The 14,519-nt window shown below is 46.4% G+C and overlaps 2 protein-coding genes across 9 annotated transcripts in view; one reads left to right on the plus strand and one right to left on the minus strand.

The window, feature by feature from the left end:
- The window catches only part of PSPH (phosphoserine phosphatase), a 43,335-nt gene extending 42,093 nt beyond the window's left edge, over nucleotides 1-1,242 (plus strand). For all 7 annotated transcript variants that reach the window (XM_050783530.1, XM_050783528.1, XM_050783526.1 and 4 more), the window contains one exon: nucleotides 746-1,242. In XM_050783530.1, coding sequence (XP_050639487.1) covers nucleotides 746-853 — 108 coding nt within the window. In that variant the 3' untranslated portion in view covers nucleotides 854-1,242. The remainder of the gene's footprint in view (nucleotides 1-745) is intronic.
- A 10,581-nt stretch (nucleotides 1,243-11,823) lies between these two features.
- Nucleotides 11,824-14,519, minus strand: part of NIPSNAP2 (nipsnap homolog 2) — a 38,918-nt gene continuing 36,222 nt past the window's right edge. For both annotated transcript variants that reach the window (XM_050783517.1, XM_050783516.1), the window contains one exon: nucleotides 11,824-12,993. In XM_050783517.1, the coding sequence (XP_050639474.1) occupies nucleotides 12,929-12,993 (65 nt within the window). In that variant the 3' untranslated portion in view covers nucleotides 11,824-12,928. The remainder of the gene's footprint in view (nucleotides 12,994-14,519) is intronic.

Raw genomic sequence — 14,519 nt, forward strand, 5'->3', positions numbered from 1 at the left:
TATTGTTAGCTTAGATAATTTATAACCAATGTTGGAGTTGTCTAAGTAATGAACATTGGGCTACTAGTTTAATGAGGAATACATAAAAGTAAAATGAAGAGATTTCTCAGGGAGCTCCCAATCTCGTTTTCAAGAAACGACAAAATCAGCCAGAAGTGGTGGCTCACGCCTGTGATCCCAGCACTTTGGGAGGATTGCTTAAGCACAGAGGTTCAAAACCAGCTGAGCGACATGGCAAAACTCCGTCTCTAAAAAATTACTCAGGGATTGTGATGTGCACCTGTCATCCCAGCTACTCAGGAAGCTGAAGCAGGAGGATCAATTGAGCTCAGAAGTTCAAGGGTGCAGTGAGCCATGACTGTGCCACTGCACTCCAGCCTGGGTGACAGGGTAAGACCCTGTCTCAAAAAACAAAAAAAGAACGACAAAATTGGATGGGTGCAGTGGAACATAACTGTAATCCCAGCACTTCGGAAGCTGAAGCAGGAGGAGTTTGAGAGCAGTCTGGCAACATAGAACGACCCTACAAAACAATTTAAAAAGTAGCCCAGCAAGTTGGTGCACACCTGGAGTCTCAGCTACTCAGGAGGCTGAGGCATGAGAATCACCTGAACCCAGGAGGCAGAGGTTGCGGTGAGCCGAGATTGTGCCACTGCACTCCAGCCTGGGCGACAGAGCAAGACTCCAATAAATAAATAAAAAAATAAAAATAAGAATAATTTCTCTCTCTTTTCTTCCTTCTTAGGATGCTTTCATTGGATTTGGAGGAAATGTGATCAGGCAACAAGTCAAGGATAACGCCAAATGGTATATCACTGATTTTGTGGAGCTGGTGGGAGAGCTGGAGGAATAACATCCACTGTCACACAGCTCCGAACACCTTCGGATGGATTTTTACAAGTGATACAGGTTGATACTGTTTGCTTACAATTGCCTATTACCACTTGCTATAGAGAGTTGGCACAGATGATCAATACTTTAAACTACAGTTAGGACTCCTAGAAGATCGCTTTTTTTTTTTTTTTTAACTGTAGTTCCAGTATTATATGATGACTATTGATTTGCTGTAGAGTTTTGTAATCTGAATTCTTTCTGTATATTCCTAGCTATATTTCATACAAAGTGTTTTAAGTGTGGAGAGTCAAACAAACACCTTTACTCTTAGAAAGATGGATTCGGCAGCTTTTGGTGAATATTGGTTTCTCTTTGGTATATCAATAAAAGTTTATCCATGTGTCAGAATGGATTTGTGGAATTTGCAGTTCTGCCTCTTGGATATTGGAATACCCAATATTTCAGGTACTGTGTTGAAGCATAAACAGCCCCAGGCAAGAAACAGGCTTAAGACTCTGCTTAGTGCTAGGCACAGTGTCCTCACCCCATGAGCCCACTCCCACTTCCTGAAGCCCTGGGGCCTCGAAAGTCCTTTTTTTACTTCTTGGGATTTGTCATATATGAAATGTTACAAAGGGTTTTTTTTTTTCCTCCAATATAACAATAGAGTCTTAAACAAAAGTACTGATTAAAAATGGATATTTGGGCTAGGCGCGGTGGCTCACGCCTGTAATCCCAGCACTTTGGGAGGCCGAGGTGGGCAGATCATGAGGTCAGGAGATGGAGACCATCCTGAATAACACAGTGAAACCCCGTCTCTACTAAAAATAAATACAAAAAATAAGCCGGGCACGGTGGCGGGCGCCTGTAGTCCTAGCTACTCGGGAGGCTGAGGCAGGAGAATGGCGTGAACCTGGGAGGCGGAGCTTGCAGTGAGCTGAGACCGCGCCACTGCACTCCAGCCTGGGTGACAGAGCGAGACTCTGTCCAAAAAAAAAAAAAAAAAGATATTTGGGCTCACGCCTGTAATCTCAGCACTCTGGGAGGACAAGGTAAGAGGATCACTTGAGGACAGGAGTTCAAGACCAGCCTGGGCAACACAGCAAGACCCTGTCTCTACAAAAAATAAAAACATTAGCTGGGTGTGGTGACACGCACCTGTAGTCCCAGCTACTTGGTGGGCTGAGATGGGAGGATTCCTTGAACTCAGGAGTTCGAGGCTGCAGTGAGCTGTGACTGCGCCATTGCACTCCAGCCTGGGTGACAGTGAGACCCCGTCTCTTAAAAAAAAAAAAGGATATTCAAAAATCACATAAAGTAAAAGAAATAAAAACAAGTTTTACCAATCACAAAGGCCAGCATTTTCCCCTAAATGAATTAAATATTAATAACTTCTATCAGCCTATATAAACTATTTCTTTTTTATAGATGACTTGGAAATACTTGAAAGCCAGGTTTACGTTTGTTTTGAGCAGAGCCAAGCAAGGGAAATTTCAGAACATGCTTTGAATGTGTGAGAGTCTATACCCTCCCTGGAGGAAAAATGGGGGGAGGGGAAAGCCACGGGGTTAGGAAGTGGATACTGTTGGATAATTCAGTAGAAAAAGCCATAAGGTTTTAATATTGAGAATTAGTGGAAAAATTTATCATTCAACCAAATTTGGCCAAATAAATAATTATTCAGCCACATAAGCAAATCAGATGAATCAAATTTCCTTCCAAATCAGTTTCTGAAGGAGAGACATGAAATAGGTTTGGCAACATTTAAATGAGATTCCAAACAATGAGGCCGTTCTTCCCAACTGTGAATGCCTCCTGGCCGCTCTCCTAGAAACTGTTTTGCGGTGTTTGCACTTTTCAGCAGTGCCAAGCCCTGGGCAGGACCAGGCATGCCAGGACCTTGAAAAGTGCTGCAAACGGCGTCAGCCTCTGCACCACCTGGTGCGCATGGCAGGGACAGGCCACTGGTGGGCGGGTGGGAGGACCGAGCCCCCACTGGTTTTCACCGTCTGACCGTCACAGCTGCTACTGCCCCATGGGTTCTTCTTGCCCGCGGCCCAGATACAGCCCATTTCTTAAGACTGGGGAATTGCAATAGAGACAGAGATTAATTCATGCAGAACCAGCCAAACAGGAGGGCGGAGCTTTATTCTTACATCAATCTCCCCAAAAATTCAGAGGTTAGACTTTTTCAAGGATGCTTCAGCAGGCCAGGGGATTCGCTTCTGGCTGGGGCTGTGGGGTAGGGTGGGGTGAGGTGGTGGGGTGGCAGGGGTGGGGGCAGGAGGTCATCGGGTCCAGGTGGAGCCATTGATGGTCAGAAATGCAAAAACCTGGGCCAGGCACGGTGGCTCACGCCTGTCATTCCAGCACTTTGGGAGGCCGAGGCAGGCAGATCACTTGAGATCAGGAGTTGAAGACCAGCCTGACCAACACGGTGAAACCCCATCTCTACTAAAAATACAAAAATTAGCAGGGCGTGGTGGAAGACACCTATGTAATCCCAGGTACTTGGGTGGCTGAGGCAGGGGAATCACTTGAATCCAGGAGGCAGAGGCTGTAGTGAGTGGAGAGATCACACCACGGCACTCCAGCCTGGGCGACAGAGTGAAACTCTGTCTCAAAAAAAAAGAAATGCGAAAACCTGAAAAGACATCTCAAAAGGCCAATCTTAGGTTCTACAGTCGTGATGTAACCTGCAGGAGTAACGGGCAGTTGCAAATCTTGTGCCTGCCCTCTGGAATAATAACTGGAAACGATGTTTATGTGTACACCTTGGCAGAATTTAGGCTTCTCGCATCCACCTAGCCTGGTGGTCTCTCACTAGCTTTATGAAGGCGGTTGAGTTTTGGGGAAGGGCTACTATCTTTTTTTTTTTTTTGAGATGAGTCTCACTCTGCCACCCAGGCTGGAGTGCAGTGGCGCAATCTTGCCTCACCGCAACCTCCGCCTTCTGGGTTCAAGTGATTCTCCTGCCTCAGCCTCCTGAGTAGCTGGGATTACAGGTATGTGCCACCATGCCCGGCTAATTTTTTTCTGTGTTTTCAGTAGAGACGGGGTTTCACCATGTTGGTCAAGCTGGTCTCAAACTCCTGACCTCGTGATCCTCCCGCCTCGGCCTCCCAAAGTGCTGGGATTACAAGTGTGAGACGCCGTACCCCACCAAGCTATTGTCATTTAAGCTATAAACTAAACATCTCCCAGGTTAGCTTGGTCCAAGCCCAGCTATATGATTAAGGGCAGTTTGAAGGCTAAAGGCAAGATGGGGGGTGGTTAAATTTACATCTCACTTTGTTAGAGTTTTTGCAGACGTGGTTTCATTTGTATGTGTGTGTCTGTTTTTCGTTTGTTTGTTTGTTTTTGAGACAGAGTCTTGCTCTGTCATCCAGGCTGAAGTGCAGTGGCACAATCTCGGCTCACTGAAACCTCCGCCTCCTGGGTTCTCATTTTTCTTTTCTGGTCCATCTTTCACAAGCATGCAAAGGTGGTTTCAGAGCACATCCACAGGGCTGTGGGCCGAACATAAGGTGGACATGAATTTGGGTCAGAGGGATCTGATCCCCTGATAAATACTGATGGCTGCATGGAACCCATTATAGGAGGGGCTGGTCCCACAGGCTGCCCAGCTCTCAGCAAACCACCCAAAAGCTGCTGTCTCAGACAATCCCTGCTTTGTTGTGTTCGAGGAGTGAGTTTGAAATTATGCAAGAACTGCACTAACCCCTTTCATACTTTTTGAATTCTGGACTCACTGGAAACAGCTACGGAACAGCTCTCCCATGAGTCACGCCCATGCCTACACTAGGATGGACTCAGGCATGGCTGATTGTCCGTGTGACGCCATTGTTCATTCCGATTATGAACACCGCCTGTGTAAACAGAAAGAGCTAAGACTTGGGATCATGAAGCCAAGAGCAGAAATTTGTCAGGGTATTAAGGTGAAACAATAAAAGGCCTTTAAAGCTTTTATATACTTAAAAAAAAAATGACTTTATGCCCCCGCCCACTCCATTCTCTCCTGGTTTAACTGCTGCTTATTTTTTATTTTTATTTTTTTGTTGAGACAGGGTCTTGCTCTGTCGCCCAGGCAGGAGTGCAGTGGTAAGATCATAGCTCACTGCAGCCTGGAACTCCTGGGCTCACGCGGACCTTCTTCTTTGACCTCCTGAGTAACTGGGACCACAGGTGCACACCACCACACCTGGCTAATATTTAAATTTTTTGTGGAGATGGGGGTCTTGCTATGTTGTCCAGGCTGGTCTTGAACCCCTGGCCTCAAACGATCCTCTGTTCTCAGCCTCCAAAAGTGTTGGGATTGTAAGTGTGAGCCACTGCGCCCAGACCTAACTGCTGGTTTAATGATTCTTCCATTTCTCTCTCTTCTACTGGGGACAAGTGTGTCTCCACGGCACCTAGGGAGGCCCACTGGGGCTGCTGCTCCCAAGGGCAAGGCCAGGAGAGAGCTGCAGATTCCAGAGACTGGCCTCAGGAAGCAGTAACACAAACCTGATGGCTTTTGACCCTACGACCCTCAGAACCTTTATGAGCAGCTTCAGAAAACCTAACCATGAGTCACAGTGCTTATTTTCACATTTTGCAAGGTGTTTTCATGTCTCCTCATGTGATTCTCACAGTCCTAAGGTCAGCAGTATAGAAACTGCTGTCCTCTTTATTTTATTTATTTTTTTTGAGACGGAGTCTCGCTCTGTCACTCGGACTGGAGTGCAGTGGTATGATCTGGGCTCACTGCAACCTCCGCCTCCCAGGTTCAAGTGATTCTCTTGCCTCAGCCTCCCGAATAGCTGGGATTACAGGCACCAGCCACCATGCCTGGCTAAGTTTTGTATTTTTTACAGAGACTGGGTTTCACTATGTTGCCCAGGCTGGTCTCAAACTCCTGGCCTCAAGTGATCCACCCGCCTCGGCCTCCCAAAGTGCTGGGATTACAGATGTGAGCCACCGCACCTGGCCCTGCTGTCCTCTTTAACAGCTGGGAAATACCCTCACCAGAGTTAATGACAGCTGTGAGATCACATTCAGAGCTGGAACCTGAGGCAATGATTTCCACACCATTCTTTATCTTGTAAGTATTATTAGAGAGTTAACAATTTAGCAGGCCAGGATTATCCACCCCAAGTGAATACTTAACACTGTGGTCACAAGTGCTGACATATGAATACAATGGAGAAATTTTGCTCCCTGAGATGGACAGCCTGTTTTGCAAAAACTTCAAGTGGTTTTCATCTATTTTTTAAATTTTTTTGTAGAGATGGGGGGTCTCATTAGGTTGGGCTCAGGAACTCAAGATCAGCCTTACAATGTAGCAAGACTCATCTCTACAAAAAATACAAAAATTAGATGTTGTGGCTCATGCCTGCTGTCTGAGCTACTCAGGAGGCTAAGGCAGGAGGATGGCTTGAGCCCAGGAGGATGAGGCTGCTGTAATTACACCACTACACTCCAGCCTGGGTGACAGAGTGAGACCCTGTCTCCAAAAAAAAAAAACCCCAAAACTGAGAGTCTCTATACTTTTTCTTCTCCTTCCTTCTCTCTCCCTCTCTCCTTTACTTCTTCCCTTTCTTTTTGTTGATTCATCTTATTATTGAACATCTATGATGTCCCAGAAAGAAACTGAAAGTATAAATTTAATAAGAAATACATTTATAGAGCAGGGCACGTTGGCTCATGCCTATAACCCCTGCACTTTGGGAGGCCGAGGTGGGCGGATCACGAAGTCAGGAGTTCGAGACCAGCCTGGCCAATATAGTGAAACCCCATTTCTACTAAAAATACAAAAATTAACCAGACATGGTGGCGCATTCCTGTAGTCCCAGCTATTCGGGAGGCTGATGCAGAATAATTGCTTGAACCTGGGAGGAGGAGGTTGCAGTGAGCCGAGATCATGCCACTGCACTCCAGCCTGGGCAACAGAGTGAGACTTCACCTCAAAAAGAAAAAGAAAAAGACATTTGTAGGCCAGGCATGGTGGGCTCATGTCTATAATCCCAGCTCTTTGGGAGGCCAAGGCAGGCAGATCACATGAGGCCTGGAGTTCAAGACCAGCCTGGCCAACATGATGAAACCCAGACTCTACTAAAAAATGCAAAAATTAGCTGTGCTTGGTGGCGCACGCCTGTAATCCCAGCTACTCGGGAGGTTGAGGCAGGAGAATTGCTTGAGCCCGGGAGGTGGAGCTTGCAGTGAGCCGAGATCCTGCCACTGTACTCTTGGGTGACAGAGTGAGACCCTGTCTCAAAAAAAAAAAAAAAAAAAAAATTAAAAAAAAATTTTTTAGTGAATTATTATTATTATTATTATTTGAGATGAAGTCTTGCTCTGTCGCCCAGGCTGGAGTGCAGTGGTGTGATCTCGGCTCACTGCAAGCTCTGCCTCCCGGGTTCAAGCAATTCTTCTGCCTCAGCCTCCTGAGTAGCTGGAGTCACAGGCGTGCACCACCATGCCCGGCTAATTTTTGTATTTTTAGTAGAGACGGGGTTTCACTATATTGGCCAGGCTGGCCTCGAACTCATGACCTCAGGTGATCTGCCTGCCTCAGCCTCCCAAAGTGCTGAGATTACAGGCGTGAGCCACAGCACCCAGCCAACTCGGTCACTCTTGACACTGTTTCCAGTTCTACTCCCTGACCCCCCAGTTCCTCAGTGTGGTGGATCCAGAAGTCTGCCTTACACAACTGCCCCCTGGGGGCCACCTTCCCATGGGACAGTTCCATGCAGTCTGTTCAGGTGGCCCTGCTGGCCCTCACACCCCACACAGACTAGGCAGATATGCTGCAGTGATCACCATTCAGTCACTGCAAGACCTCCTGGAACTTGTGACTGCTTGCTTTATTTTTTGAGACAGGGTGTGTCTATGTTGCCCAGGCTGGGGTGCAGTGGTGCAATCTCAGCGTACTGCAGCCTTGATCTCCCAGGCTCAAGCGATCCTCCTACCTCAGCCTCCCAAGTAGCTGGGACTACAGGTGCCCACCACCACGCCCAGCTAATTTTTGTATTTTTAGTGGAGACAGGGGTTTCACCATGCTGGCCAGGCTGGTTTCAAACTCCTGACCTCAGGTGATTCATCTGCCTCAGCCTCCCAAAGTGCTGGGATTGCCGGCATGAGCCATCTCACCCGGCCACCTGCTTGCTTTAAACCCACCAATTAAAATCTCCACGGGGAAACCTGTTTGGGTGACGCCCAGGACCCCACTAAAGGCACTGGCCCCCAAGTCTCTTTCTGACCTCCTGTGTATGACCTCCAGGAGTACTGTGTATCCCTAGGAACTTTAAGTGATAAACTGGTTTTTTGTTTTATTGTTTGTTTTTTGACAGGCTCTGGCTTCGTCACCCAGGCTAGAGTACAGTGACACGAACACAGCCCACTGCAGCCTTGACGTCCCAGGCTCAAGTGATCCTCTTGCCTCAGCCTGTCAGGTAGCTGGGACCACAGACACAGACCATTGTACCTGGCTAATTTTTAAATTTGTTGTAGACACAGGGTCTATAGAAATTGCCCAGACTGGTCTCCAACTCCTGTACTCAAGTGATTCTCCTGCCTCGGCCTCCCAAAATGCTGGGACAGGCATCAGCCACCGTGCCTGGCCAAGTGATAAACTCTTTATTTCCATCTTGGGCCTCTCCTAATCATTGGAGGGGTGCTGTCCATCTTAAAGGCCCTAAATTAAAGCAATGGGTGGCCAAGCGCAGTGGCTAATGCCTGTAATCTCAACACTTTGGGAGGCCCAGGCAGGAGGCCTGCTTGAGCCCAGGAGTTTGAGACCAGCTTGGGCAACGTAAGGAAACCCTGTGTCTACAGAAAATTAAAACTTAGCCAGGCATGGTGCATGCACTGTAGTCTCAGCTACTCAAGAGGCTGAGGTGGGAGGGTCACCTGAGCCTAGGAGGTCGAGGCTGCAGTGAGCTGTCAAGCCATTGCACTCCAGCCTGACTGACAAAGCAAGACTGTCTCTAAAACAAAACAAAACCACTACTTGATATCAGTGGAAGCTTGTCAGGTAAATATCCAAAGAAAGAGAATATCTATCTATCTATCTATCATCTATCTATCTATCTATCTATCTATCTATCTATCTATCTATCTATCTATCTATCATCTATCTTTCTATCTATCTATCATCTATCTATCTGTCTCTATCTATCATCTATCTGTATCTATCTATCTATCTATCTATCTATCTATCTATCTATCATCTATCTATCTATCTAGTTTTAGTCACCTAGAAATACAAGCCATTCTAAGAATGTTACTCATAGAACACTAAAAGGGCAGGGAAGTAACTGATTATCTTGCGGTATGGGCTGTCCCAGAGGGAAGCTACTGCCTCTGAGACACTGAGTTAAAAATCTTCCTCCTCTTTTTTTTTTGAGATGGAATCGCACTCTGTCCCCTAGGCTGGAGTGCAGTGGCGCAATATCTGCAACCTCTGCCTCCCCGGTTCAAGTGATTATCCTGCCTCAGCCTCCCAAGTGGCTGGGATTACAGGTGTGTACCACCACACCCGGCTCATTTTTGAATTTTTAGTAGAGACAGGGTTTTGCTTTGTTGGCCTGGCTGGTCTCGACTTCCTGACACTCATGACACTCCGCTTGCTTGAGTGTCTGCCGAGTTCCCTGGTGGTTTCTTAGTCTCTTTTGCAGGTTCCTCCTCACCTTGATCCTCTCATCTGACTATAGTCACTCGCTTGGTGAGCTTGTCTTTTTTTTTTTTTTTTTTTTGAGACAGGGTCTCGCTCTGTCACTCAGGCTGTAGTGCAGTGGTGCGATCTCAGCTCACTGCAACCTCCACCTCCTGGGTTCAAGCGATTCTCCTGCCTCAGCCTCCCAAGTAGCTGGGATTACAGGTGCCCACCCCCATGCCCAGCTAATTTCTGTATTTTTAGTAGAGACGGGGTTTCACCATGTTGGCCAGGCTCATCTCGAACTCCTGACCTCAGGTGATCCTCCCGCCTCGGCTTCCCAAAGTGCTGGAATTACAGGCGTGAGCCACATCTGGCTGCCTCACTTCAACTTATGTGGACAATTTGCAAATGTGCATCTCCAGGCCAGAAGGCTCTCTTAAATTCCAGACTCATAACCAAGACCTACTTGACATCTCCCCCTGGATCTGTGCAGAGATATCTCCAACTCAGCATGAGTAGAATAGAATATCTGATCTTCATTCCCCCAAATCTGTTCCACCTTCCCCAGCCTTCCAAGTGCTCGGGCCAAAAAATAAAATCACTTTTTTCTTTCACTCACACTCCACAATCACTTGTTCAGGAATTCACATTGGCTCTACAATCAAAATATATTTAGAATCTGGCCATTCTGCCTACTTATTATTTTTTGAGACGGAGTTTCACTCTTGTTGCCCAGGCTGGAGTGCAATGGTGCGATCTTGGCTCACTGCAAACTCTGCCTCCCGGGTTTATTTTGCCTCAGCCTCCCAAGTAGCTGGGATTACAGGCATGCACCACCACGCCCGGCTAATTTTGTATTTTTAGTGGAGATGGGGTTTCTGCATGTTGGTCAGACTGGTCTTGAACTGACCTCAGGTGATCTGCCTTGCCTTGGCCTCCCAAAGTGCTGGGATTACAGGCCACCATGCCTGGCCCATTCTGCTTACTTTTACTGCTACTCCTTATTGAAGTTACTATTGAAAATATAGGGCTGGGCACGGTGGCTCACGCCTGTAATTTCAGCACTTTGGGAGGCCAAGGCGGGAGGATCATGAGGTCAGGAGATCGAGACCATCCTGGCTAACAGGGTAAAACCTTGTCTCTACTAAAAACACCAAAAAATTAGCCAGGTGTGGTGGCACGTGCCTGTAGTCCCAGCTACTAGGAGGCTGAGGCAGGAGAATCGCTTGAACCCAGGAGGCAGAGGTTGCAGTGAGCCGAGATTGTGCCACTGCACTCCAGCCTGGGCGACAGAGCAAGACTCTATCTCAAAAAAAAAAAAAAAAAAAAAAAAAAGGGAAAATAGAAGTCAGATCATGCCTTTCCTCTGCTTGAAAGCCTCCAGCGGATCTCATCTCCCATTTCCCTTATAATAAAAGCCAAGGTCTTTTCATTATTTTTTGTTTGCAGATGGGGTCTCACTCTGTCGCCCAGGCTGGAGTGCAGTGGCACGTTCTTGGCTCACTGCAATCTCTGCCTCCCAGGTTCAGCAATTCTCCTACCTCAGCCTCCCAAGTAGCTGTGATTACAGGCATGCGCCACCACATCCGGCTAATTTTTGTGTTTTTAGTAGAGACAGGGTTTTCCACGTTGGCCAGGCTGGTCTCAAACTCCTGGCCTCAAGTCATCTGCCTGCTTTGGCCTCCCAAAGTGCTGGGATTACAGGCGTGAGTCACTGCGCCCAGCCTTATTATTTTTTTGATTCAGGGTCTAGCTCTCTTGCCCAGGCTGCAGTGCAGTGGCGTGATCACAGCTCATTACAGCCTCAACCTCCTGGGCTCAAGCAATCCTCCTGCCTCAGCCTCCTGAGTAGCTGGGACTACAGGCACATGCTACCATGCCCAGCTAATTTTTCAATTTTTTGTAGAGATGAGGTTTCATTCATGTTGCCCAGGCTGGTCTCAAACTCCTGCGCTCAAGGGATCCTTGGGCCTCGGCCTCCCAAAGTGTTGGAATTACCAGTGTGAGCCATTGGGCCTGGCCACTAGGGTCTTTCTAATGGCCTCCAACACTCAAGGGATCCAGCCCTGTGAGCTCTGAGCTCATGTCCCACCACGCTCTCCCTCATGTCTGCTTCCGCCACTGGCTTCTGCTGCCCTCGGCACATACCAGACATGACCTTGCCCAGGGCCTCATACTTTGTTCCTTTGGAAGGATTTTCCCCAGAAGCCAGCTGACTTCCTCACTTCCTTTAATCCTTTGTGACAAGCTATTCTGCAAGAGTGACAGAGTCATTCACAGCACGTCTGTCATTCTCAGAATGTCTGTCATTCTCAGAACAAATTAAAAAAAACAAAAATCCAAACATGATATGTGAAAATTAAGAGGATTTTATTGACTTTTCTATGTTCTTGGAGAAAATCATTGACATGTAAAAGTCTGACATTGGGTATGAGATTGACTCACACTTCACACAGGCATCCTTGATTGTGGGGCAGACATGATTGTTCATTTCAACAGGACTTTCACATGGTAACAGTCACGAAATTGGCACACCATATTAAACGATGAAATCAAACAGCTAGACAAAAAGGATGCAGCTTTATGCCAATTTAAATCTCAACATGCACCACCCCTCATCCATGATCTCAGAATAATCTGCTGTGAGCTTATTAAAATATTAGCCAGAGAGTGTCTGAGGTCACAAATGATCGTTTACAAAATAAAACCTCTTTTCCTAGTGCTACTTGTTTTGTTATAGAAAAATATCACAAATAAAAATTAGTGCTATTCAAGGTGTTCATTTCAAAATCACATATGATACACAAGTTTCAAGCCATTGTTTTTGTGTCTCACACTGAAACATCACGATACATGATAGGAAACTGATTTACTGATTAAATGTACCTTGCCCAGCTTGGAAAACCCATTGTCTACTATGTGGACTGCTTACAAATGAGAGTGAGTTAAAACATTTTCAGTTATTGGGCACACTCGTAATTCGTTCCTCCTCAGAAACTACTCAGAAAAACTGCTTGAGAAACATGACAAAATTTGTATTTCTTCCTGATACAAGAAATTTGTCTAAAAATCTGTAATTATAAAACAGATTTGTTTTTTGTTTTTTAGTAAAGAAATGGCTAATTGTTTTTGTGGTTGGAATCTTATTTTCAAGATGATTCAGAATTCAATGTGGACCCCTCCTGAAGGGTGGGGAGAAGTGGCTAAGTGTTATAAGGTACACTGGACAACACGGGGGTGTTTCAAAGAGGACAACAGGGCACTGCCACAATCAGTCCAACTGTAATTCTTTCCTTTCTTGTGATTATGTAAATTTTAAAGAAAAGAGGTTTCTCACAAGCTATATACAGCAGCTTAAACCTCAGTGTTTCTTTTTCACGTGATATACAATTAAAATTAATTTATGACAAATACTTGTCACAGAAATGTATGTAGGCACATAGAAACTCTACAGCTTTACTGGAGCGGCGAGGTCTTCAGTGGGATCATGATTCTGGATTCCATTTCCTGAATAAGTGGAACTGAAAATAGGATCAGGGTTACTGCACTTGTTCTTTTCTAAACACATTATGGTAAATGACACTAACAGACAGATTGTGCTGCTTGAAAACAAGAGAATGTCATAATATACAGGATTAGGCCGGGCGCGGTGGCTCAAGCCTGTAATCCCAGCACTTTGGGAGGCCGAGACGGGCGGATCATGAGGTCAGGAGATCGAGACCATCCTGGCTAACAAGGTGAAACGCCATCTCTACTAAAAATACAAAAAATTAGCCGGGCGAGGTGGCGGGCGCCTGTAGTCCCAGCTACTCGGGAGGCTGAGGCAGGAGAATGGCGTGAACCCGGGAGCTGGAGCTTGCAGTGAGCTGAGATTGCGCCACTGCACTCCAGCCTGGGCCACAGAGCCAGACTCGGTCAAAAAAAAAAAAAAAAAAAAAAAACATAATATACAGGATTAACCTCAAGGGCAGAAATATAGAAGTGGGCCCTGTATCAGCTGGCATCCTACAAGATGCTATTAAAATTACAACACATCGGCCGGGCGAGGTGGCTCAAGCCTGTAATCCCAGCACTTTGGGAGGCCGAGACGGGTGGATCACGAGGTCAGGAGATCGAGACCATCCTGGCTAACACAGTGAAACCCCGTCTCTACTAAAAATACAAAAACTTAGCCGGGCGAGGTGGCAGGCGCCTGTAGTCCCAGCTACTCGGGAGGCTGAGGCAGGAGAATGGCGTGAACCCGGGAGGCGGAGCTTGCAGTGAGCTGAGATCCGGCCACTGCACTCCAGCCTGGGTGACAGAGCGAGACTCCGTCTCAAAAAAAAAAAAAAAAAAAAAAAAAAAAATTACAACACATCAGCTGGGTGCGATGGTTCACACCTGTAATCCCAGCACTTTGGGAGGCCAAGGCAGGTGGACCACAAGGTCAGGAAATCCAGACCATCCTGGCCAACAGGGTGAAACCCCGTCTCTACTAAAAATACAAAACTTAGCTGGGTGTGGTGGCGCCTGCCTGTAATCCCAGCTATTCAGGAGGCTGAGGCAGGAGAAATCGCTTGAACCCAGGAGGCAGAGGTTGCAGTGAGCCGAGATCGCGTCACTGCACTCCAGCCTGGTGACAGAACAAGACTCCGTCTCAAAAAAAAAAAAAAAAAAAAAAAAAAGGAAGAAAAAATTACAACAGATGCTACCTGGAGATTTGTTTTATTTGTAGGAGGTGGGGAAAGTCTGTATTGTCTTATTGTGAGAAAAATGGTGATTTCTCAAATGTTCTTTGAATAAGCAGCAAAATCAAATCAAATTATATAATTATAACATGCAATTATATGTTATATAATCTCTTGAACTAAAAGACAAGGTAACATCTACTTTCTAGGAGAAATTACTCTTTTATTTTCTTGGTAGTATATGGGCTGAGATATACTTTTTTTTTTTTTTTTTTTTGAGACGGAGTCTTGCTTTGTCATCCAGGCTGGAGTGCAGTGGCATAATCTCCACTTCCCAGGTTCAAGCGATTCTCCTGCCTCAGCCTCTCAAATTGAGACAG

This window comes from Macaca thibetana, chromosome 3, assembly GCF_024542745.1.
Source record: "Macaca thibetana thibetana isolate TM-01 chromosome 3, ASM2454274v1, whole genome shotgun sequence".
Classification (NCBI taxonomy): domain Eukaryota; kingdom Metazoa; phylum Chordata; class Mammalia; order Primates; family Cercopithecidae; genus Macaca; species Macaca thibetana.